The 25,187-nt window shown below is 43.6% G+C and overlaps 2 protein-coding genes across 14 annotated transcripts; one reads left to right on the top strand and one right to left on the bottom strand.

The window, feature by feature from the left end:
* Window positions 1-1,757: 1,757 nt before the first annotated feature.
* On the bottom strand, window positions 1,758-16,866 carry adar (adenosine deaminase RNA specific). Of its 6 annotated transcripts, XM_035627059.2 has the most exons (18): window positions 16,760-16,817; window positions 14,812-14,883; window positions 13,544-13,604; window positions 11,690-13,445; window positions 9,904-10,232; window positions 9,262-9,457; window positions 8,534-8,736; window positions 7,602-7,737; window positions 7,172-7,410; window positions 6,726-6,882; window positions 6,267-6,435; window positions 5,981-6,074; window positions 5,741-5,854; window positions 5,420-5,547; window positions 5,137-5,319; window positions 4,853-4,965; window positions 4,265-4,434; window positions 1,758-4,151 (listed from the first exon to the last, which is right to left on the bottom strand). In XM_035627059.2, the coding sequence occupies exons 4-18, from the start codon at window positions 13,313-13,315 to the stop codon at window positions 3,827-3,829; spliced, it is 4,182 nt and encodes a 1,393-aa protein (XP_035482952.2). In that variant the 5' UTR covers window positions 13,316-13,445; window positions 13,544-13,604; window positions 14,812-14,883; window positions 16,760-16,817; the 3' UTR covers window positions 1,758-3,826. The 6 variants fall into 6 exon arrangements, with proteins under 6 accessions (XP_035482952.2, XP_035482933.2, XP_035482968.2 ...); XM_035627040.2 differs by lacking the exon at window positions 14,812-14,883 and having other exon boundaries at window positions 16,760-16,866; XM_035627075.2 differs by lacking the exon at window positions 14,812-14,883 and having other exon boundaries at window positions 4,307-4,434; window positions 16,760-16,866.
* Window positions 15,234-25,187, top strand: LOC118301508 (neuronal acetylcholine receptor subunit alpha-7-like). Of its 8 annotated transcripts, none has more exons than XM_035627112.1 (11): window positions 15,234-15,268; window positions 18,461-18,523; window positions 19,934-20,073; window positions 20,665-20,709; window positions 21,165-21,274; window positions 21,367-21,446; window positions 21,695-21,862; window positions 22,357-22,551; window positions 23,266-23,352; window positions 23,472-23,581; window positions 24,152-25,187. In XM_035627112.1, exons 2-11 carry the CDS (start codon window positions 18,472-18,474, stop codon window positions 25,049-25,051), a joined length of 1,887 nt encoding a protein of 628 aa, XP_035483005.1. In that variant the 5' UTR covers window positions 15,234-15,268; window positions 18,461-18,471; the 3' UTR covers window positions 25,052-25,187. The 8 variants fall into 8 exon arrangements, with proteins under 8 accessions (XP_035483005.1, XP_047188036.1, XP_035482997.1 ...); XM_047332080.1 differs by having other exon boundaries at window positions 15,241-15,469; window positions 21,168-21,274; XM_035627104.2 differs by having other exon boundaries at window positions 15,242-15,469.

Genomic DNA, 25,187 nt, shown 5'->3' with positions numbered 1-25,187 from the left:
TTCTCATTTATTTCCATTGGAGAGCATTGATTGGATTGTTTGGGCCATTCAGTCTGGACTAATATTTCACTACTCGCCCTCTATCATTAGCCCCGCCCTCGCACCACCCAAATACTTGACAGGAGAGACAGGATGAATCCGATCTGATACGTCGAGATCCTGATTGAAGCAGGTGCTCACTCCAATCCACTTGGACAACACACACACACACACACACACATACACAGCTTTAAATGTGTATGCACATTTGTGCAACTATGACAATTTATATTGGTGTAAACCAATTATTAATCATTTGAACTATAATATATATAAGCGTTTTATGAAAATTCTTTGAGCCATTGTTGAAAGACAGCTGAGTTGTTTTTGTTGTTGTTGTCTTCCTCAGCTCCAATAACAACAGGCCGTTTAGGGAGCACTAACAATAAACCTCGTGATGAGGCACTACACTGATTGGCTGGAAATGTTGCTGCCATCATCCCGTCCCCTTGACAGAAACAAATGCTGCCACTTGACAGAACAACGGCAACATTGAACTGATTCAGAATTAGACACCCAATATCACTATTTGTGGGACATCACACAGGGAGTGACGCTCACAGAATCCACCAACAACAGACAAAAAAAATGTACTTCCATACTATTACACATTATTTTGATCCTAATCGTTTTAGTTGCTTTGGATGTGAATAGATGTATCACTCATTCGATGCTAAACTGTACTTTCTTTGTGCTGGCACTTGCTCTTTGCAGAGACAATAAAGTCTAATTAATTGTACATTACACTTTACTAATACTAATCGGGAATCTTTACCCTCCAAAATGTCCTAAACCTTAAAATAGCCCAATAAAGATATTAATGTCCACAGCTGGAAGATCTATGCCCACGGTTCAGGATGCCAAATTGCAAACTGAACAACTCATGCATCGCATCTTCCAACAGGTTACTTTATTGTATGAGCATGAATGTTTAATGTATTTGATGTACTCATATACATGTGCACTGTGATATTATAATCCTTTTACTCCCAAAATAAGGACATCTGACATTGGGATGACAACACTTTTGTTTTTGGTTGGAACCCAAGGCAAATTTCCTTTGTAATAATAAATTATATGTACCTTACCTTAAATCTAAGATCGGTCCACCCAAGATAGAAGTTCTAAAACACACACAGTCAGACATGCACAGAGAAAATTAAAACTAAATGAGCGAGGACCAAACTATAAAAAGCTTGTAGAGTCAAGAAATATAATATGTTGGTCTATAAAGTTAGTGTCGGTGCTCTACAGTGATTGTTTTTCTCACACATCCACCTTGAATATCAGAACACTTGGGGCACATTGCTCCACATGCACACAGACCACAGCCGGAAGGCGAGGACATGTTTCCATCTGCTGATTTTTCTGGAGCATTGCAACAGACTGCAGCTGTCAAGGAGACAGACTCTCTGCATGCCACCCTGAGGAAAGGAGCCTCTGTTATAAAAATTTAAATCTTTCACTCACCCAAACTAGAGAACTCTCTTGCTTGGCACATTTTCTATCAAAGTGTAATCCAATGATTTACAAGTGTTGCTGTGCATTTCCCCTTCCCTTTTCAAACAACTCAGCAGCTGCTTAAACAAAATAAATATCTATAACTCTGTTCGGACAACTCATCCCTCAGGTGATGCCAGTACTCGTCTGGAGAAAAAGCAGGTGGTAAATATAAAATACTGTATAATAGAATCGAATAAGAGAATACCACAAACATGTCACGTCACCGAAACACCGCTACTTTTTTTATTTTTCAAACTTTCCAAACGTCATTGGTAAAAAAAGGGCATACTCCATTAAAACATCAGGAAAAATTATACAAAACTATTTTGATGATTTACAAAGTATATACATTAAACCTATACACATACACACACACACACACCTTAAACATTATACTCAAACAATGGGGTTCAAAAGTCTGAGTCGAATACTGAAAATTATATTTTAATGAAACAGTTTCTTCTAAATTTCTTAATCAAATAAACAGATTAAAAAAAGAATGTCGCATTTAATGAAATGCAACAGGAACTAAAAAACACACGTGCAATTAAATCACAGCGTCTGGAAAAATTCCATCTACTTTAAAGACGGTAAAAGAGTTATTTTTAAAATTAAAAGAACAATAAGGGGACTTACTCCACATCGACCAGAGAATTGCCCTCCTGTCTACAGAGGACATCATCACTTAAAACCATTGAAAATAAGATTGATTCTCTTGAAAAATAATGGTTGTCGGAGTACTGTTCATCAACGCTACACCAAACCAAACTGTTTGATGCATCGTGGGTGCCGACATGACTTTCCTCTGTAGTTACCAGACCTCAAACATAATATCTGAGCGACTCAGGCTTTTGAACCCCACGGTATATCTGTGTGTTCATGTATTTGTATGTATTTGTTGTATATATTGCATCATCCATGTACATGTGACCAAAACAAGAAGAAAAAAACCCCACTCTCTCCTTAAAGAAAACTGTGCTCACTTAGCAGTCCTAGGTGAGGCAACAACCAGCCATGTGAGAGAACCTGAAAAACATTTTGTATATTCAGATGTAAAAAACAAAACGATACACAGGCAGGACAGTCAAGACTTTCCAGGACTTTCTACCATGGCCAGCGATTGCTTACCTTAACGACAGAAGTGAAGGAACACGAGGTGAAACGCACAAATAACAGAACGGTTGTACATGAGCAAGGTCTTGACATCAGTATTTCTATGGAAAACCACAGAAATTGTGGGACTGATCAAAAGGCCGCACTTACCTATGCTCTGCTAATGGGAACCATGGCAACACTATGTGGATGGATGAACAGCTGAAGGGTTTACAGTAAGTTTAAATCTTACAGCTGGGGCCTGTTTCATGTCCTCAAATGTTGGGGCAGTGGATGTAAGTCACTAATCAGAGTAATGTTTTTTGTTTTAATTCAAACAAATGTTATTGCGTACAGTGAAAGCTTTTTATATACAATGTGAGCAGGGACTGTAGTGAGCCAGGGCGGATTTCCAGATTTCCTCATGGCATCTAACTAATTCTTCTAAATGGGTGCAATTTAATAAAAATAGATTCTTGCTGAGAATGTCCCATTGTTTCAGCTCGTTATCCTAAAAGCAGTCGTATGTATTTCCATGAAGCAGAACACAGGGAGCGAAAAAATACAATAAGCGCTTCTTGACAGGAGGACTTCAACTCTAAATGAACTTATGTTACAGTTACAAACACTGCTACGATGCAGGGTCGTGTTAGGTTGAACGCCAATTAGCAGCACTTGGCAGCTACTCAAATGTTAAAAATCAGAGAACAGTCGAACAATCTCATCCAGTTGTCAAAGAACCTGTTACACTTGTTTAACATTAGGAGTGTCACAATACTCCAGTCACAAACTGAAAGTACAATCTGGAAATAACATAGTTATAGACAGTATAAAGGATTAAGACAAAAACAGCAATTGTCGTGCAAGCTAACACAACTCGGCTCTTTAGCAGTGTTTGTCATACAAATTCCTTTTTCATGTAGTGTTTACATTGTTTTGTACGTCCCCTGAATCTGTCCCTAAACCCTCCGTCTACTGTGACCCCACTTGTCCATCAGGCTTTGACCTCACCATCTCATCTCATTCATTTTGTTCCTTCCCGTCGCAGCCTTCCTCTGCAGCCTTTAACCACGTTCCATCAGAACAGGCCACATGGTTTGATTGTCCTTTTCTTCCTTCTTTTACATTGGCCCCTGGCTTGTGCTTTTCTTCCCCCACTGAATTATATTACCCACTTCCAAGATCAACTATCCTACGATTCCTCTTGCTTGTGCTCCACCGCTCCTCCGTTTCTACTGCTGCCATATCCCATATGGACACTTGTTCCATTGCACCCAGTTCCCTCCCCTGCCTCAAAGCTCTTCTCCTCCAGCGGTTTGCTGATCCAGGCGCCGTAACCGTGGACGCCGAGCGCTTGGAAGAACTGCTGCTTTGCGAGCTGGAAGGACATGGCCGACATCTTGGCCTGGGAGTACGAGGACAGGGAGAGGAGGTCTGCACGGCCGCACCGCTGACACAGAGAGCGGAACAGACCGAAAAAGTTGGACTTGGAGACGCGGGACACGGCCAGTTTGTTCCTACGGGGGAGAGAGTAGGACTCTTTAGTCCAGTGTTTGTAAAGTGCGACACCCATGACAAAACATCACAGATTGTCTGGTCTAAATTATGCAGTGTTTCACATTTATCTCACCGTTTTATCATATGAAATGCGGCCAAGGGGTTTCCTACATACCCATCCAGTTTGCCTTTGGTCCCGTCCAGCACCTCTACACTGTGCTGGTCTGGAAAGCTCCAGTTCACACTCGACTCTTTGGTCTTTCCCGTGTGACGTGTGGAGTCATACACACTCACCCTGCCCACCTGAAGTCCAACCGGGTGGGGTGGGGGAGGGGAGGGGGAAAGAGACCAGCTTATGTTAAGTCAGGCTTCTTTAGCTGTTCAGTGTGAAACAGCAATTTCAAACAGGGTGTAAAATGAGTTGTGTAATTCATGTCTCAGTGTGATGCTGGTGTAGTTGCAACCAATTCCTATGGTGTGTAACTGAAAGTGCTCAAAACTGGGCTAAACAAGGATTTGTAGCTGTATTTCTCAAACATTTTACCCAGTGGTGCAATAGACACCTACCTGCTAGCTGCTAATTGATGGAGTCAATTTTGAAGATGAGAAATGAAGAAACAGTTGTGCAGGCACAAATTCAAGTGTTGGCATTTGGTGAGAATGATAATGATATTCCCGATTAATGTCCACGTGCGACATTACCAGAAATGTGTGTGGTTACCTCTGGGTGGTTAAGCATGAATGGAGGAGGGAGACTCTGCACAATCGCTTCGCCGTCTCTGGACAGCCGACAGCACACGGCACGTGTCAGGTGACCATGGCTGTACAGGTAGCCTAACAGATGAGAAGGAAAACAACAGGTTGTAAAACAGAAATTTGAGACGAGATGCAACATAAAACTGCGAATTCTCTTAATTCCACTAATGTTGAGTCTCATGTTTGTCACATTATCCGTTCTCCACCTGGCGATAACAATGACAGCGCAAAGCAAACAGCATGTTTTACCGAGGGTGATGGACTTCAGGTAGATGGGATGAAGGAAATGGGTGAGCAACGCCCCCTGCAGGCCCAGCACATTCCAGCGTAGGATTTTATCACTGCAACTCATCGTCCGCAGCCTCTCTCCATGTTGGATGCCGTCCCAGGTGGGAACAATGGCACTCGACTCCACCGGGATGGTGCCCTCACCTGCCACAAACAACAACCGGCATATGCAAAGATCACAGCTCTTGCTTTTGGTGAGGAATCATCGTGTCAATGAAGTCATATACAATATTTAATCTCTCACCGTTCTCCACTTTGGTGCGGAGCTTGCCCTGCTTGGTATTCTCAAACAGAGGCTGGTGGCCCTCGACCTCATCCCCAGCCTCACTGCAGGACTTGTCAAACAGAGCCCCGTCCCCACAAGGTGCTGTGCTGTGGGTAAGAGAAAAAGAAGACACATAAGATATTGACATGACACACACCAAAATGACTTGAGGTTTAAGAGGAGGATTAACATTGATCCACACAAGACATTGATGCGTCTGACTACTGGACGGGGTGGGAATAAAACGTGAGAGATCACAAGGACGTGAACAAGGACAAAGGAAACATCTGATACTCCCACCTGATGTAAAGGTGAAAGGTGATGTCAGATTTGATCCGCAGTCGGTTCTCCGCCAGCTCAAATATACTGTCCTCTGCGCCGTCATAGTGCCTGAGCAGCTCACTGTACAGAAACCTGAGCGGAAAGGAGATGGCACATTAGACTTATGAATAATGTCCCGCAGACTGCAACAGGGGAAAGAGCAACGTATTTTTAGAACTGGGCGTGAGACATTGATTAAGGAGAAAGATCTATTTCTACCGAAGAAATCCCCTTCTGGAGATGATTTCAGCGTGGCAGTCATTAACAGTGTCCCCTTTAAGACTTAGCTCCTCCCCTTTGACGCAGCGATTTCCTGTTGTGAAAAATAAAGCAAAAAACTAAAAGACATGTTCAGTGTCAAAGAACACATCAATGCAGTGCAGCTCTACAGTGACCTAGTTCTCTTTTAGCTTTCTAAAAGTGCATGAGTTTTCTTTGGTTGCAACACAATTCTGTCTTCTCCCTGTGTTTACCAGCCGTTGTTTCATTAAGATAATGGATATACCAGTTCCCAGGCTGACAACGGTCCCCAGGCCCTCCCCCTTCCTCATGACGATGGTGGCCAGAATCTTGCGTCCCAGTAGGCTGTGTTGGATACGTGTGGTTAGGGCGTTGAAACGCTGGTGGCTCAACATTGCTATCTGGTCGTGCAAAGTGCTGCCACTCACTGGAAGCTAGAGAGAGGGGGAAGTATACAGGATAGGATAGAATAGAATAGTCAAAACAGAAAGGATTATTATTGGTCATGATCATTATATATGTGGCATTTATTTGACTGTGCTATCCAATTACAAGTCTCAAAAAACTAATAGAAAAGAGACAACATTTTTTTGTTTCAATTGTTTGCTTGCAAAAATGGTTCAATAAAACTCACCAAAATGCAAAACTTGCGTGGACATTGGACTCTTTAGATGTTGAGCATAGTATGATAGACCATATTAAAACAAGTCAAAGGTCAGCTCACCTCAGCTGGGATAAGCTCCCCGGTGCGGGCCGCCCGCTCAGCTTCTCCTATCAGAACCCGTAGAGCAGCATCTGCTGCTTCCTGTTTTCCTTGTTTCTTGTTGGATGCACAGACTGGAGGAAACCACCGTCCTCCGAGCTTAGCCTGGTAGGTAAACCTGAGCAGGAGCAGCGAAAGGGGAAGACAATCAGAGAAAGATCTGATTCACTTAGACATCCCACATTAACATAAATATCCATCTGAGCAGTTTCCCTTTTGTGTCAAGTGTCAAATGGCCTCCACAGAAATCAGGCTGAAGGCCTTCATTGAATGTTCCATAACCTTATTTTCCTAAGTTATACAAAGAACATATTTTCAAAGCAGATGGTAACTCTGTCGATAGGCAAGTTCTTGTAATTCTTGAGTGTGTACATGTTAATGTGTGTATTCATGCAGCTCGCACATACTTCGGCTCATGTGCTGGCCCAGACTGGCCCACCAGGCGAATCTCTGCAGCGAAGCCCCGAGCTCTGGCGTACTCCAGAAGACCTGACACTGCGTTGTTGTTCAGGTGGTTGATGAGGTCCCCGACCCCTGCCTCGTGAGCTGCTCGCAACTCATCTACAGTCAGAGGGGGCAAAGAGGGACATGTAGTCCCAGAGCCGGTGCCATCACTATCACTGGAGGAGCCCAGAGGCAGTTGAGGCTGGAAAAGAGAAATGGCCGTGGGAGGGGAGGAGACACAAAGAGATGTGGACGTTATTGAGCAAAGGGAGCCAAACAGAGTCATAGAAAAAACAAGATAATTTCTTTCTGCCCGAATGATCGGTTGTTTCACTAAAGTCATTCCCCTCAGTCAGCGGGTATACAAGATTAACAACTGCGTTCACTCCGCACCTTGTTGAGCTGCAATTTCCCGTCAGCCATTAATTCTTTGACGGCCTCCTCTGCTGCCAGCTGGCGGGCTGCCTTCTTGCTTGGAGCTGAGGCCTCGGCAAACAAGCTCTCACCAACCTTCACCCTGTACATGAACCTGAACACAGGACAGAGAAGGCGAAAAAGGTGGAAAAGAAAAGAGAGAATTATTATTCGTTTGTAACCGAGATCAGAGATGATGCCACACGTAGATTCCTGACCTATTACATATAGACAAATCAGCAGAAGTGCCGGTGTCACAGTAACACTGGAGCCTATTGTGTATACAATCAAAAACATTCAGCATTTATATAAAGTTGGGAGGACACCAAAGTTTGTATTGTATCTCCCAGCGAGCTGCCCAGAAATATGAGTAATATACAGAAAGACTGGTAAGAGATAGGTACTGTGTTTAGTCAACTGATTACAGTACCAAGGACAGAAATGAAAGCTGATCATCTGCTTCCCTGAGGAGGAAACGTATAACCACAGAGGAAAACAATCTACAAGGAAAGGAAAAAGTTAATTTTCATTTTTGTACTAATTAATCGCCAAATACGGTCAGATGTTCTTCTTATTTACAATAACAAAAACACACAATCTAATTTGACACATTTTCACTTACTTTTACCACCGGCACTGTGAATGCTTAATGCATCTGCTCGATTAAGTCATACAATATTGTCATGATATATTGTTATAATATTGTTTAAATAATTGTGTGTGTTACTACCTGAAAGCGCATTGCGTTTGTCTGTACTTGTGACTGATGAAGATCAGATCACATAAGGGGGTTCACATACTTTTTCTTGCCACAGTGAGAACATGCAATGTGGGGGGGGGGGGGGGGGGGGGGGGGGGGGGGGGGCAACAATCAAAGGGAGAGATTCAGAGGGAGGTGAAGGAGCCAGTACCGTGGGTCATGGGGCGGACCTGCCTGCCCCGTGATGATGAATTCGATGGGGTTCCCGCTGCGCTGGCTGTACTCCATCAGGACAGACACTGGATTCTTCCCACCAGGCAGAGAGCGGGACAGTGGCTGGCGTGGTCCCTCCGCAATCCCGATACCTTCCGCGCTACTGGACCCAAAAATTTCCCCAATGCTGTCAACTGCCCCCTAGCAAACAGACAAAAAAATAAAATTCAAAAAAGACAAAAAAAAACAAAAAAAACCCCACAATTATTCATTAAAGCCCCGGTGTCTATTTATTTTCAACTTTTATGGCAGCATCTGGTGGTAAAGTTGCACACCAACCGCAACCAACTGAGGACCCGACAGAGGACACTTTATGGTGGCGCACTGCTTATTCCAATTCCGGCAGTGCTGAAAATTCTACGCAAATGCTAAGTATTGTGGACCCTCTTGTGCAACAACCGTATTCAACACGACGTAGGAAACATGGCGACTCACACGGAGGTCGGGTCCACCTCATGTTACTATATTTAACTCATTCAAAGTTGAGGAAAAAACATTGGTTCTTTGTTATGTGAACACATAGTTATGGACAATCTATTCAATTTCTGTGAATAAGTTCTTCAAAATATTACACACGGAAGCTTTAAATCTTGTTTTTGGTGGCTGTGGTTAAATCAAACATCCAAACGGTTTTGGCTTATTCACACAAATTTTAACACAACTTACACTTGTGTCAGGGAGTAAATCCATGACTTTCTCTGTATTGTCAGTATTTCCATTGTCCGCTGTGCTCCCCCCTCCCTGCATCTCTCCGAAAAGAATGCGTAGCGTGGCCGCAGCGGCGTCCTTCTTTGCAACCTTCTTACTGGAAGCCTCTGCGACAGGAAACAGCCTCCCGTTGAGCATCACCTGCATACGAAATCTGACAGAGGGAGAGAGAAAATATACAAATGAGATACAGTGATCGGTCCAATAACTCGTGCAGCTATAATCCTCTGACACTAATGTGTCACATGGCAAGTCACTTTCGCTCTTAATTGGCAGCCTCTTGTTTTTTTCAGGCATATGGGAGGAAAAACAAAAGCGTACCACGTGTATCACACAATGAAATGGCAAAAAAAAAAAAGTTAAAACAAAGGATGTTTTAATGGGAGAGAGAATGCTGTGACACTTAACATGAACTCAGTGGCCGAGTTGTGGTTTAAAGCCTTTAATTGATATAATTACATTGGTAAAGACGATACTCATATTGGATTGGCCAAAGCCGGAATCCGATCAGTGAGGCTAATGTCGTTTCACAGATTAATTTACATTACCCCTTACCCCCATTTAAAAATTTACAGGAAAAGAGTAGATCGTGTCACTAACCTTGGGTCGTGGGACGGTCCTGACTGGTCCAGGAGCTGAAACTCACAGTTCTGGCCCAGATACTGGGCATACTCCATGAGGCCGCTGACTGGGTTCTTCAGTCTCACTTCCTGTAACTTGGCCCACAGGTTCTGTGGAGGCGGGGCAGCCAGTGACACAGCAACAGTTCCCATGGCGTTGGACTTCTCTGCTGCCAGTCTTTCAGCATCTGTCTCTCGGCGAATGGCATTGAGGAATTCTGGGATGTCGTCTGTGGCCCACTCTCCTTCGTTGGTCTCTTTGTCTTCACATGAGGGGAATGGGGGGGGGCGAAGAGAGGAATCGGACTGCTAAAGGAAAAGCAAAGAGGTGAATATCAATCAGACTAGAACTCCAAGGCTGGTAGCCACAACTAAATACACATAGTACACATCCAGAGATTTTCTTTGAAACCCTTTAACTGCCTGCTCAACCATTTGGTGGATCATATTTTAAGTGTTGAACTCAACCTGAATGAGCCATCTCCACTATTCCGCCGAAGTATTTTATGCTGAAAAAAATCCACCAGATGGCACTTTGTCTTTAAATGGCATGCCTCTTCATTCCCCTCCAACCAGGAAGTCAGAAACATGAAAATCAACCCAGACATTTTGACTGTGATGAAATTTTGAGTGGTATTCATATTTTTTTCAAAATCTGATTCTGTCAGAATTATGTGTCTTGATAGAACAAAAAAATATCTAATGACGGATGAATAATAAAATAAAAAAAGTGCTCTACCAAATGTTTGATTTGTCACTCTATGATAAAGGTAGCGATATAAAATAATGTGATAAAAATTGACTATTTGCTATGAAATAAAAACTTCTGTCAATAAATTTCTATATATAAATATAATATAATAATGTGTATTTATTTATTATTAAAATAAATAATATATAGTTAACAAATATGACATTTAATGATAAACCCATAAATATGTGTAAATAATGGCATCATTAGTATGATTTTTGACAATTTCCAAGATGTTTTCTAAGTAAAAATGGTTAATATCTAGGATAAATGTGAAAATTAATTTATTAATTCCATGGTAAATCCATGGTCGAGACATGGCTGGTCCAGAACCTGCCATGTCTGGTGCATTGGCACTATCCAATCAATTTGCATCAGTAGAGCTCCCTTTATGACACAGAAAGAGCTGATGAAGAGAGAGCATGGAGCTTGTGATTTCAGGTCTGCTGAAGGAGCAGATAATTTTGATCTCAGAGTTTGTGTGTGTACCAGATCACAGGCGAGTGTGTGCCTTTGATCTTTGCATCAACAGGGATTGTGTGATAGGATTTCAGTTACAGATTATCAAGAATAGAAATGAACATTCAAGCCGTGCAATGTGACAGTTACTCACTAATCAAGAAGTATTTAGTATATAAGAAGGGCATAAACGATACAAATCTAACAAATATAATGCACACATCTGTAGCTAGCAGAACACTATCATAACATTAAGATCCCCCCGTTAAAAAACGGGGGGATCTTAAAAAAATGTTTATTTTATTGTTATTGCCTAAGGGACTAAGAAATGCATGCAAAAAAAATTCTATTGCTTTTTTTCTTTGGGTTAGTCAAAGGGTTAAATTACCTTTTTAAATCAATGGTATACTTTTTGACTTTTTTTGCAGAGGGACTGATTTCTTTGCCACCATGCAATTTGTCTTTTAAGCACATGACTGCCTTGTTACGATCGAAAGTTTCTTTCCATGTTCATAAGAAAATGTCACCATTAAAAGAAAAACAGAGCTGAACTTACAGCTTCTTTGTGACTTAGCTCTGAGATCCAGCCTTCTGGAAGTGAGACGGGCTCGGGGCCTGGTATTGTTGATGATGGAAGGAAGATGGAGCCTCCTGCCTTCTCTTCTCCACTGGGCTCCTCCTCCATCCGTCTCCCCTCAGCTGTGGTGCACCGTGCTGCTTTGAGGGTCCTCTCCATCCTTTCTTTGCGGCGGCTGGAGAGCTCCCAAGTGGGAGGGTTGACTTTGCTATTCTTAACGACGTCACCTTGCTTCTCCAGAGCATAAAGGGTGGGATTGACATGCTTGCCATTCCTCAGACCCAGGTTTTTGGCTATGGCGAGAGCATTTGCCTCCCCTGAATCCAGTAGGTACCGCATAACTAACTCCTTCTGTTGGGTCATCGTGGGAAGCTGCAGTTCCTGGTCAGAGCAGGTAGTGTTGCGATGTTGTTTCGCTTCGTGCCGACCTCTTGGTGGTGACCGGGCTCCTTCAGAGTCAGAATACTCAACAGAAGAGTAGTATGAAGAACTGAATTCTGTGTCAGAGTCCTCTCCTTTGGCCTGTGGCCAGTTTCTGGCTGTTTCTGCTTTAAGACCAACCTTGACTTCAGGTTTTTGAGGTTGGTCTAAACTGACACACAGATGGGATAGTGGAGTTTGTACTTCAGAGTTTTGATCTTCTGTGTATCTGAGAAGTTCTCTGTAAAGAGTCCACACAGGAGGGGAGAGTCCTTGTTTAGAGGCTTTCTGTGATTGTTCCAAAGAGTAGAGGGCCTTGTTCACTATCTTTTTGGGCAGACGCAGCTTTTTGGCTAACAATTTTGCAGAGGTGCTCTGACTTGGCTTCAGAGCGGCCAAAGCCCTGTGTACCAGGTCCTGAATGGCAGGATTGAGAGTAATGTTAACCTTACTGAAGCCTGAACTTCCTGAGTCACTGGATACAGAAAATCTCTCAAACCGTTCTCTTCTGTTGGACCTGTCTCGATGAACAGACAAACTCTGAAATTTGTCACACAAAGAGTCTGTTTGGATGCGCCATTGTCTGTTGGAGTGTTGTTTGTTTGTTTTACCCCGTAACTGGTTAGGATTCAGGTGTTGAGGGCCTTGGGGTCCTACACTGGGTGTGTATGGAAAGCTCTGATCCTGGCTGTACCCACCTCTACCCCTTAAGCTGCTGTTGGGGCTTGGATATCTACTGTACCCTGACTGAAGCTGATATGAGGAACTGCGTGGTCTGCTGGGTACTGCTCCCCCTACTTGCAGACTGTCTCTGAACTGTGGAGCCTCAGAGCTGTGTCCTCTCAGGAACCCCACCAGCTGGTCCTGAAATGAATTGGGGACAGGACCGGTAATGTAATTTTGGTTATGTGAATTGTTAAGGGCAACAGGTTTAGGGGCTGCTTTAATGTGGCTTGGTATGGGTGGGGCAGAGGGAATGAGAGGGGAAGCTGGAGGCTGTGTGGCTGCTACAGGTGGGGCAGGGTTGTTGTTGTTGTAGTAACTTGAATATGGGATCTGCTGCGGGCCAGCTCTGGGGTAGGGTGAGGTCGGGCCAGGCCTGCTGTAATTCTCCTTGACCTGGAGGTGAGGGGGTGGATATCTGTGGAAGTGTTCTCTGAAAGGCCCTCCTCTACCTCTGCTCATAGCGCAGGGGGTGAGCGTGAAGTGGGCCGGTGCAGCTGGCTGTGCCGCCTCTGTCCGAGTGTATGTCCTCTGGCAAAAACAGCAGAACCTGATGGAAAGTCAGGGCAGGAACATTACACGGGGAGAGCACCTGAAATACAAACACAAGACAAAGTCAGGAGAATATTAAAAACAAGGTATAAATAACAGTGACAAAACTTGAAAACAGCGAGACGGGCAAGTTCATACCCTGCTGGTAAGCCGACCACAACCGGCCCATGTGTCCTTGGATATGTCACTGAATCTATACCTGAAACAAGGATACAATTTTAACATCACCCTGTAGTCCTTCCTGAAACAGATTATACAGAAAGAGAATTAAAATTAAAAATAAAATATCAGGGTATAATAGGAACAAAAGTTACGGTTATATGCAGAGGACAAGCTTTGACATACACAACAACACCGTCAGTGTTGTTGTGTATCTTCAGATGTCAGTCTACAAGGATACTGCAGGGTGACATACTGTCTCTTCCAGTCACAATGAAACTTTATCCCAGGGTAAAAGGATGGTGATTAATAATTCAGATCTTCCTCCTTCTTGTGACTATCCCGTTTTATTTCTGGCCTTACAAATTATTGCCTGATCTGGATCTGTATTGAGGGTTGGGGGGTGGTGCAAAATGAACAGTTCCAAGGACACAAGGACGTACAGGGCTGCATGTCAGGGATGTCCTGTGGGACAAAATAACACGCAGTTGCTTGTTATTATAATGATGAGTTTTTTTTGCAGAGCTAGGTTAATTCCGTCTTCCAAAAAACACACACCGTCATGACCGAAAATATTCATCAAGTAGAAATATACTGCAGATCCAGCAAAACGGTAAATTTGAAAGAGTTCAAATATCCTTCTATTGTACATCGATTCAGCTCCAGGTGTCATATCGGACAACCCTCAATAATGTCTATATCAGACGGAGTGACAACAAGGACACGTCCATACTGAGTCGGGTTTCATCCCCTCTCGCCCAGTCAGCATCACTGGTCTGGCACATAGAGCTGAGCAGGCCTAACCTTAATGAGAACACCATACTGTCGGTTCCTCACAGTAACATGGGCCGTCACGGCTGGCGGCTCAACGATGCCGGAGCTGACTCATCTTGACCCTGATGCAGGGCAACAGTTGACAGCCAAAATAACAACTCTGTTGTTTTCCAGAATCCAGTTATTATGGTCCTCTCTGTCTGCGGCCTGGGCAGAGGCACGGACAAGACCAACCACTCGACAGCCGACAAGTCGACTGGATGCTGCCATGTCAGAAAACATCTTAATGGCACAATAACAGTTTGATGCTCAAAGTGACCCAATCTCCCGTCACCGGTGTCTTTGTGCCATTGACTCATGAGGCATTGGAGGAATGAATCCTGACGCGTGCTCCAGGTCTGATGTCATATACAAGTGCATGAGAATCACAGGTTGTTTTCTTAAATCGTGTGGCCCCAGTGCGTGGATCTCACCTAGATGAGTTCGAGCCGGCGGCAGGCGGCGGCGGAACAAGTTGCAGTGTTTAACAAAGGTGCTGCCAGAAACTATAGGGAACAGAAAAAAGGAACAAGAGCAACCGTCACAACGCGAACACAGAAAGTACGCGCGGCACCGACGATCGAGCTCAACCGTCTGGAACTTCAGATCATGCCAATGATTTCCAACTGGACTGCTTCTTCCTCTTCAGGTGCTCGAGCTCCTGTCCGCAGTCCGAGATGTCGCTCGCTTATAAAGGCTTTTTAAAAACACGTTGCTGAACTGTTGCACCGTGATCGGGGGGAAACGCACACACCGACTCTCGCGTACGGAAAGGGAAACCGAGTCAGAGTAGGTTTCGCTTCCATTTCTGAAGAATGGTTGTGAGTCACGTGACCGGCAGGGGGCGCACCAGGGGCGAACTGGTGGAGGCTGCCGCGCGTGTCTCGAGAGGTATTGTGAAAGTCCAGCTCTTCAATGGCTGTCAATTATTTTAACGTTTATTTGAATGGTTTGTTAGTGTCGCTGCGAGGACATCGTCTATTATTGAATGCATTGAGGCACCCGACACTGGCGGAGGCCACATCATTATAAGGGAATGCGAAGACTGCGGAAACACGAGGGAGGAATTCTTTCCCGTTCCAAAAGTAAACGGTGAGGGATGAATCAGCCTCCCCGAAAAGGGAAAGTGTGCAGTTGTTGGCTGCCAAATATGTCACCTCACCTGTCACAACAAACCTGGGAGTCTGACAGAGATTTGAAAAATTAATTTTGTGCGATGTTCAAATTAGTGCCACCATCTCCATTGGTTCATCTGTTCCTCCCTGTCGTTATACCGTCACTGCCTTTTATTTCGTTAATACATTTGACTATTGCTTGCAACACACGAATGTCAAGCTTATTGAAGCATATTAAAATTGAAATTACCATCACGTGTTTAGAACGGAGGGAGATGATGGAAATGACGGACACTGATGTAGTGTCATACATTTTCAGTGATGCCAAATATGTCAGAGCAAAAAAGTCGAGATCTAGTAACAGCATTGCGATAGTAACAAACACGAGAGTACTACGAGGTGCATTAAAACACAAGAGCAGCACTGAATTATGTGCATTAAATAATAGCACAACCCTCATCTTAGAACATGAATCTCGCAGCACCGCTACATTCACTAGACAGATGCACAGTTTACCAAAGCAGTGCAGCAGGGAGGAGTGACATTGAAATCAATGTCAAGTCCGATCATGTAAGTTCCAGTAATTGCGCCTGATTTCAGTCGATAGCATCATTATGAATTTCACAGCTATGTGTCACCGTTACCCGAATCAAGAGAGAGACACGTGCCATGAGAAAAGTTGGACCAAAAATCACCACCGAGACGATCAGAGAACACGTTACAGATAAACTGAGCTATTTCAGGCTTTGGATGAAGTTAAGAGTGGTGTCTATGAACGTTAAAAAAGATGGATTGGTTCTTTTACTAAAAGGGTCAGATACGATTATTTTAGGAGGCTTAGTCACCAGCAAAGCTGAAAATGAAAGTCGGGCGCCCTCGTGATTACAAGCATACGGCTGTTCTCTGAAGAAATATCACGCGATAACTTCGCTAACTGAAAGCTTAGACGAACTCGACATGTGTAAAAAAACAAAACAACCAACAACACAGAGGCGGAGACTTTGTGTTCGGGTCAAACCACATGAAAGGACCGAATGTGCCGCTGAGCAGCGTCCATCCTCTAGCTAACGTTAGCCGAGCTGCTAGCTCCGCACCGCCACTGCACCATTTGCTGCTAGCGCCTGCAGCACAGTCAGTTCAGTCTGCTAACACACACACACACACACACACACACACACACACACACACACACTGACACACGCTGCCCTTCAACCCAAATCCCACCAGACACGACCGGTCACAGCTCTAACCGGTTCCCTTAACTCACGGTTTTTCGGCTCCGGTTGGTGTTAAATGTTTCCAATGCGCTGATAGAAGAACAATCCAGCGCCGTAGCGAGAAGTGACGTAGAACGCCGGCGACTGACACAAACAGCAACACGTCGCATAAGAGTGACGCCACGGCAGCGGCAAGGTCCAGATACTTTTTTTTTTTTTTTTACTTACAGCTGTGTCCTACACATTCGAAGTACTTGTATTTTTAAACTTCATAACATTGAAATTAAATTAACCACGCAATGGTTTGACCACTGTAATTAAATTCAATATTGCCAATGCAGTTTTGTAAGACATATCAGGTTTACATGTTATTTCTGCTCCCACTGTAATGTCAGGTTTCCCTCAATAAAGCCTGGATTCTATTTAGCACAATTTTAAAAAGTCAAACAACGAACAGAACCCCCACCTTGAGTTCAAGTCGAGTCTCAAGTTCCCAGCTTTCAATTCTGAGCCAAAGTCCGAGTCACCAGAGTCTGAGTCCAGTCCCTTTTAGCTGAGTCTGCATCACTTTATTAATCCAAAAAATTGAATCTGTGAAAAGCAAATTAAACATTTTGGGTTGTCTCTTCAGGCATCTTAGCACCAGCTGTAACTGACAGTATTCACATCTTCAAAATAAGACACACATTTTAAGTGTGGAAACTATTCTTAGTTAAAAAAAAAAAAAAAAGAATCATCATTTTCAAGCTAACAGTTGGGTTAAATTAATAAAAAAGGTTAAATCAGAAAGATATTTAAATTTTGACTGTGTGATAAGGATGTTGCTTCTACCATTGTCTTTTGTGCAAACAGGCCTTGGAAGGAGAATTTGGGACTCATAAAGAGCTGGTGTTACAATGCACATCACTTTTTAGGAGATCGCAGATTGTCTGGGAAGTGGCACGTGTACTCCACCAGCATGTCCTGTGGGTGTCAGCATTACTCTGTGAATGTGCTGAAGTGAGCTTTGGTTAATGTGCAGCTTTCACACCGCTGGATATTGTAAAGGGACAGACAGTAATAATTGAGAATAGTTTAACATTTCAGTATGTTTCAACTGATTCAAAATGGTTCCTTCTAGATTGGTAAGTTGTACGTAAAAAAAGAAGAAGCTGATGTTCTGTCTCCTTTCCAAGCTTTAAGTTGAAGACACCTGGATAGCTACAAGTCTTATCCCATTGCGTAGATGGCTGTCCTTAAGAGGAGGAGTCATAAGAGTCACCAAAAATACAATAGCCTCTTGAAATTCATAAACACATAAAAAAACCAGCAAATAAGTCCATGCTTAAATGATAGCGGGTGTGTGACGTGATGACAGATGAGTGCATATCAGAAAGTCTGCCTGAATAGATGAGCAGAGAGGCATGAAGGGTGAGTTTGAGCTGTAGGTCGGGGTATGCTTGGCTCTCAAAAGCTGATTGGCTCTTACACACAGTATCTTCCTCTTCGGTGGAATATTCGTTTCACTGCGTTTCTCACCCACTCTGTCTCTCCTGCCCCCCCCCCCCCCCCCCCCCCCCCCACACACACACGCACACACACCATTTCTCTCCTCTAGTATCTCTCCTTTTCAAACACCACTCCTGTTATCACACTCTCATCACTTATTTTCCTCAACCCCTCCTATCTCGATCTCCCTCTGTTCTTCTCCCATCGTCTTTTCGTTTTCTGCCTTTGATTCTTCGTTTTCCACTCTTTCTCTGTGAATACAGATGAATGCAGCATGGGGCAGGCTGTGGCTCTTTGGCTGTTGATACTCGTGACTCTTCTCCGGGGTAAGTGACTTTCATTGCTTGTTTTCCATGTGTGTACTGTTTACACTCCATGTGTTCTTTAATGTCTGTTCCACGGAGCAATCTCTTCTTTATAACTGTGAGCAGCTCACTTGGACACCGGGAGAGTGTTTGTGGGTGTGCAGCCAGATGGAAAAAAAAAGATTTATTTTTATGATGAGCAAGCAACAGTATGAAATGTAATCATCTTTACTGCATATGGCTGAGCTTTACATTTCTTGTTTTCTGTAGATAGATAGACAGATATATATAGATAGAAAGATAGATAGATAGATAGATAGATAGATAGATAGATAGATAGATAGATAGATAGATAGATAGATAGATAGATAGATAAATAAATAGACAGATAGATAGATAGATGGAAGATATGGATGAACAAAAGAGAGGATTATAATGATGCTGCTAGTGGTTAATTTACTAGGGCTGGACATTATGGACACTAGAGACCATTCATCTGAATTATAGACATCTGTGGAGTCCTATTGATTAATTATGACCTAGATAGTGAATATAGATCTGACATCACTCAGTTAACACATCCATCTTACGCTATTTACTGCATCACTTGTACTGGATGTGGTTTTGAACAGTTGTTTATACTGTTTGGCTACAGAAAAGGCATGGTGGAGCTATTTTTAAGTACACTGTGTAGTTTTTGAACTGTGCCAGTGTGCCTCCTCCATCCACCAATGGTACCTCCACTCCACATCCAAGTGATTGCCCTGTGGTGAATGAATCAAGAATGAATCAAAGCCCGCGGTGGAGCTTCAGGGCAAAGAGAGAAACTTCTCCCTGCTTTCATCGTCGTGAGTGCTGTGTCTGTCCGTCTGGGGTGTTTCAGTGTTTAATGGCCACACTATTTCCTGCATGGAATGAAGGTGACATTTTTACAGCGATGGAGAGACTCGGACTGTCTGCTGGTGATCAATCAGAGACGTAATTGATTAGGAGGAGGGCCTTTTTTTCCCCTTACCACTTCCTCTCTTTTCTCTTGCAAGCTTTCATTCAGCATTCTCCTTTAATTTCCTGTGTCATCAACTCTACTATACATCTTTGTGCTTCCCGAGGAGCAACTACATCCTTAAAAATATTCCCACCAAATACAACTGCAAAAGCCCACCCACTGTTTTACCTCCATTGGAACATCTACTGCTCCCCTGTTTGTGTGTTTCTTGTCCTCTTTCATTTTTCTGGCCTACAGCTTCTATACACACTCTCATTATAACCATTGTAATCACACTGGTTTTCTGCTATTTCACTGGCTTCAATTCTTGTGGTCTTTCCTAACAGTAACTCTATACTTTTTTCTCATACTCGTCTTTTATTATGCTCCCACAACCCCCCCCTACCCTTCCCCTCCATTAACCTCCTTCCTTATCCACTGTTCAGTATCGGTGCAGGGTCCCCACCAGCGCTTTCTGCTCAGGGAGCTGCTGAGGGACTACAACCCAATGGAGAGGCCGGTGGCCAACGACTCGCAGGCTCTCACTGTTCAGTTCTCCTTTACTCTAATGCAGGTCATGGATGTGGTACGCATGGCACCTAACTGCAGTGTTACACCCACATAATATTTACAAACAATAGAAAATAAGTCCCAAAGAACATTAAAGGATCTTAATATATCCATCTAAAAATAATTTTCACATGCCTACATATACATTAAACGAGTTATTGTTCGTCCTCTCCAGGCTGGCCTTGAAAAGATCCACTTCCTAATTGCAATGTAAAAAGACTTTCTTAAGTTCAGCTGAAGCTAAAATGAATCTCTATCAGTGTGAATTAGTCAAATCAGATTTGTATCTCCCAAGCTTGAAGTGATTGTAGCATGTGCTTCCGTGGCACATGGTTTCCTTGCAGATAGTAACACTAAAAGGGTAACTTGATTTTCAGACTTACAAAGTTGCTTATTTTGGGATTAAACTGAGTTTAGGAATATATTTTAACACATAACAGGACTGTGGTCTTTGTCCCCATCACTAACATTAGAATTACATTGAAATGTACAGGCCGAACAACTGTAAAAAAAAAAACCAACAACTGTACATACAGGCATGATAATATTGTTTTAAGACATAAATGATGAAATCACCTATTCTCTCATTTGCTTTGTCTCATCCAAGGACGAAAAGAATCAGATCCTCACAACGAATGCTTGGCTGCAGATGGTGAGTGTAATATAAAACGTTAATAAAAATTTATCGGTGTAGTGAAAATCCTGTCCCTTGCAGGAACCGTTGCACAGTATCATCCCAGATGGTCGTTCTGTTTTTCGAAGACGCCGATGTACATTCAGAATCCTTTCTCAGGACGATTTGGCCGAGACACTTACCTCAAGTCATTCAGTCCCTTTACCCCCATACCTTTGTTTCAAATGAAGAAAAGAAAAATCGAAAAGTATAAATAAAACAGGAAGAAACCTCTGTAAGAGCACAAGAGGAGGGATCTGTCTTCCAGCACAGACAGATATGCAATAAAAGCTGTGTACAGAATAAATTAAAATAAGATTAGTCAAATCACACTATGGAAAATCAAAATTACAGTGTGTGTCTTAACTATGTCTGTATGTATATCTGAGGTTTTTGCTCACATGTAGAACCAGCGTTGTGTTTGTGTCCCCCAGCAGTGGTACGACCACTACCTCCAGTGGAACCAATCCGAGTATCCTGGAGTTAAGAACCTCCGCTTCACTGCCGACCAGGTCTGGACACCTGACATATTGCTTTACAACAGGTACGTGAGATATATTCACACACTGTACTGTACATGCACGGGTGTGTCTGCAGAGCTCTAACTCGTGTTATCACTGCGTTATGATCCGTCAGTGCTCATGATAAGTTTGATGCCACCTTTAAGACCAATGTGCTGGTTAACTCCAGTGGCTTCTGTGAGTATCTGCCTCCAGGTGAGTTCTTATTAATCCGCACCTCAAAGACAAATTACGTCCTCAGTAATTCTGCACGCACATGCTGTACTCATGCAGCAGCAAATTAATCACAAGAATCTTTACTGCAATCAAATGTTTTTCTTCTTTGCTTACTTCCAGCAAGCTGCACACAAACATTTTTAATCAAGTTCCCTCCCCCATTATATCTTGGGGAGATTTTACTTCCATTTCACGCGAAACTATTTTCTACTGGGTTTTTTTTCAAGGAATATTTATCAGCACATGTAACGTAGATGTGAGATGGTTTCCGTTCGACATCCAACGCTGTGAGCTGAAGTTTGGCTCATGGACATTTGATGGCTGGCTGCTGGACCTGCAGATGAAAGAGGCAGATGTATCGGGATACATGCGCAACGGAGAGTGGGACCTGCTGGGTAAAAGAAGCTGTGGATACTCTGTTGCTTATCAACTGTACTTACATTGCTGCCATACAGTTTTTTAAAGACCACATTTTTAATTGGATTTATATTTTTGAATATAAAATTAGATTTCAGCTGAAGTATGAGTGTGCCTTATAAACCTTTAACTGAATTAAAAAAATTCAATGGCAATACCCTTTTATGCTTTAGTTTTTATGTGCTTTCCAGCACTTACTACACAATAACGTTATTCCTGCCCAAACAGTCCTTGATTTGTCAGATCTGTCTTTCTATACGCTCTATACGTTTTTTTACATTCTGTTCAAAACATCTTTTTATCATGTTGGTCCAGTGTCAGACCGTTGCTTCTCATTTCACAACACTTCACACTCCAATTCCTTTTCACGTCATCAAACATATTCTGTAGTCTCAGGAAAATATGCTCCATTACTTACATTCCCAAAATTCTTTATATGTTTTTGTCTTGCTCTCTCTCCCCGTCCTCGCAGAGGTCCCCGGGGGTCGTCACGAGGTTTTCTATGACTGCTGTGCAGAGCCCTACCCTGACGTTACCTTTGTGGTCACATTGCGGAGGAGGACGTTGTTTTACGCTCTCAACCTCCTCCTTCCATGTGTGCTCCTCTCCTCCATGACCCTGGTGGTCTTCCTGCTCCCGGCCAACTCTGGGGAGAAGATCAGCCTTGGTGAGGAAAAATTGAAAGGGGTTAGGAGAAGAACAGGGAAGAGAGATAACAACCAGAAAATGTGAAACAAGAGATGCTGAGATGACATACTGTACCTTTACAGCTAGAAATTCCTTACACTTTTCTTGTTTAAGAATTGGCTTATGTCAGCAACCCATTTCTTTGTCTTACAATCTGTTTGGGTTAATGAGTAATGTGCTTTGAGATATTGGAGGCTGGCAGGCAGGTGAGCAGGGGCGAGGCAGGTAGGGACAGACTGGCGTTTGGCGTACAATCTCCAACTTGGCTGAGGCATGGCTCCAGAAATCCAAGCGAACAGATCCTGGTCAGAAAACATAGTCAGTAACTAGTTGGGAGGAGAAAACTCAAACAAGGTCAGACATGGAGTCAAAGCGTGAGCCATGACACCATCTCTCACTCACATTACCAGCAAAAATTTCATTCAGAGCCTTTGTATGACCTCAGGAGGCCTGAGATGAGAGAAAGCAGAGACAGAGAGAAAAGACAAAGACAGAAAAGGTGGGAGGGAAGATGAGAGAGTAAAATCGTTATCGAGTTTTCCTGAGAGTAGACGATTGCAGCGAGAAGTCAACTGCAGAATACCAAATATACTTTTCCACTAAGTGTACTCATCATGCACAGGGATTCTTTTTGTTTTATCTTCTTTTTGTCTTCGCAACCCGTGACTCCACCGGCGTCTTGATCTGCCTCCAGGGATTACGGTTCTGCTTTCTCTGACTGTCTTCATGCTGATGGTAGCAGAGATTATGCCCGCCACCTCAGACTCTGTACCTCTGATAGGTCTGTTCTTTTTCTTTCTACGCACGTGTCAGTGGGTTTTAATGTTTTTTGGGGCACTGACATTGTTCATAAGACACAGATTGTCATCGCCCTTGTGAGTGAAATGTGTTCTGTCACAGGTCAGTACTTTGCCAGCACCATGGTGATTGTTGGGATGTCCGTAGTAGCCACAGTCATTGTCCTCCAGTTCCATCACCACAACCCTAACAGTGGACACATGCCACGTTGGGTGAGTTAGAATGATGATATCTTTTTTTTTTTTTTTACGTTTTTCCTTGAGCAATTTTCTGAACAGTATTGAAATGATATATATCACCAAGCATTGCCAAATCTTTGAAATGTTCTTTAAGCGGAAATAGACAACTTTTTGGCTTTAACTTAATGTTACATTATGATATTAAAACTGATTGCCCAGTGTAATGGTGATGAAACCATCTGCGCTTATATTGATCCTATAAGCCTTGCTTTCTCCATGTTATTCTCTTGGCCACCGGGACTTGATTTACATCACAAATGACCAGCATCACCCATTGTGTAACCAAAACAAGGAAGAGAATAGCGTTCTCCCGGTATCTATCCCCAGTGATGGAAAGGGCAGACGGTGGAACAGTCGAACTGACAAAAACAACTCAACCCCCCTAAAAGAATCCTATTTATGGAGGAAAGTTGTTTGTTGTCTCTTTAAACTGATAAAAAAAAAGACTCAACAAGCTTGATTCAATTTCATTCAAAGTTTTGAAGCTTTAATGTGCATCCACGTTCTTAAGTTTCCTCATCAGTATGTGTCCTTGTACGTCAGGTGCACTTGGTTCTGCTGCAGTGGGTTCCTTGGTTTCTTCGGATGAAGCGTCCAGGTGAGGGAGTGGGCCCAACTCTCTCCGACAGCCAGGCAGACTCTCAGAGCAAGACCCTGTCCTCTCCTACCACCACCACCACTACCACCACCACCATCCCTACCCCAGTGCCCTCCATCCTCCCGCAGAGCCTCAGCTCCCTGCAGGCCAGCCTCGCCCAGCTCAACCACCCTCTCTCACACCAACTATCTCTCAGGCCCAACTCCCAGGCTGTTATCTTCCTTAACCCCAACCACAGAGATCCCAGCCCCAATCCACACTCCCAGCATAACGGTCATCTGCCTTACATGGGTTTCCAGACCTTCCAGACTACTGTAGACCTGGAGCCGGCTCAGGGACGCAGAACCACCAGCCATGGGAGGGTTCACAGTGGACTAGGGGGAGTAGAAGCAGAAGGAGCAGCAGCAGCAGCAGGACGCGGAGGAGAACCAGCAGGGGATACACCAGTCCATTACCACCTCCCATCTTCCAGGTTTGGGAACCCCCCACAGGAACCTGCAGTGTCCCCAGACCCTGACTCTTCAACTACATCTTCTGGACCTTGCGGTTTAGACATGGGGGCTGGAGCAGGGAGATCGGCTGCCATGCATACTCACAGGAGTGTGGTTCGCTCTGTTGCTGTGGACAACCAGCTGCAGGCTCTTCTGGTGGAGGTGCAGTTCTTAGTAGAACGTGTTCGTGAGCAGGACCGGCAGCTGAGTCTGGCAGAGCAGTGGCAGTTTGCTGCAGCTGTCATCGACCGCCTTTGCCTGGTGGGATTCAGTGTTTTCAACATCATCTGCACCATCGCTATCCTCATGGCTGCACCCAACTTTGGAGAAGCACTGTCAAAAGACTTCCTCTGAGAGGACATAAACAGAGATGTGAGAAAAAAGGTGATGTTAAAGGATAATAAAACGGATTAGGGTTTGTTGGAAGCACAATTGCTGTTAAGGACACTGGGATATATATTTCTTGTTCAATAAACTGGATTGGACTGTG

This window comes from Scophthalmus maximus, chromosome 1, assembly GCF_022379125.1.
Source record: "Scophthalmus maximus strain ysfricsl-2021 chromosome 1, ASM2237912v1, whole genome shotgun sequence".
Lineage (NCBI taxonomy): Eukaryota > Metazoa > Chordata > Actinopteri > Pleuronectiformes > Scophthalmidae > Scophthalmus > Scophthalmus maximus.
Note: the sequence above shows the minus strand (reverse complement) of the source record. Positions and strands in the feature narration are given on the sequence as shown.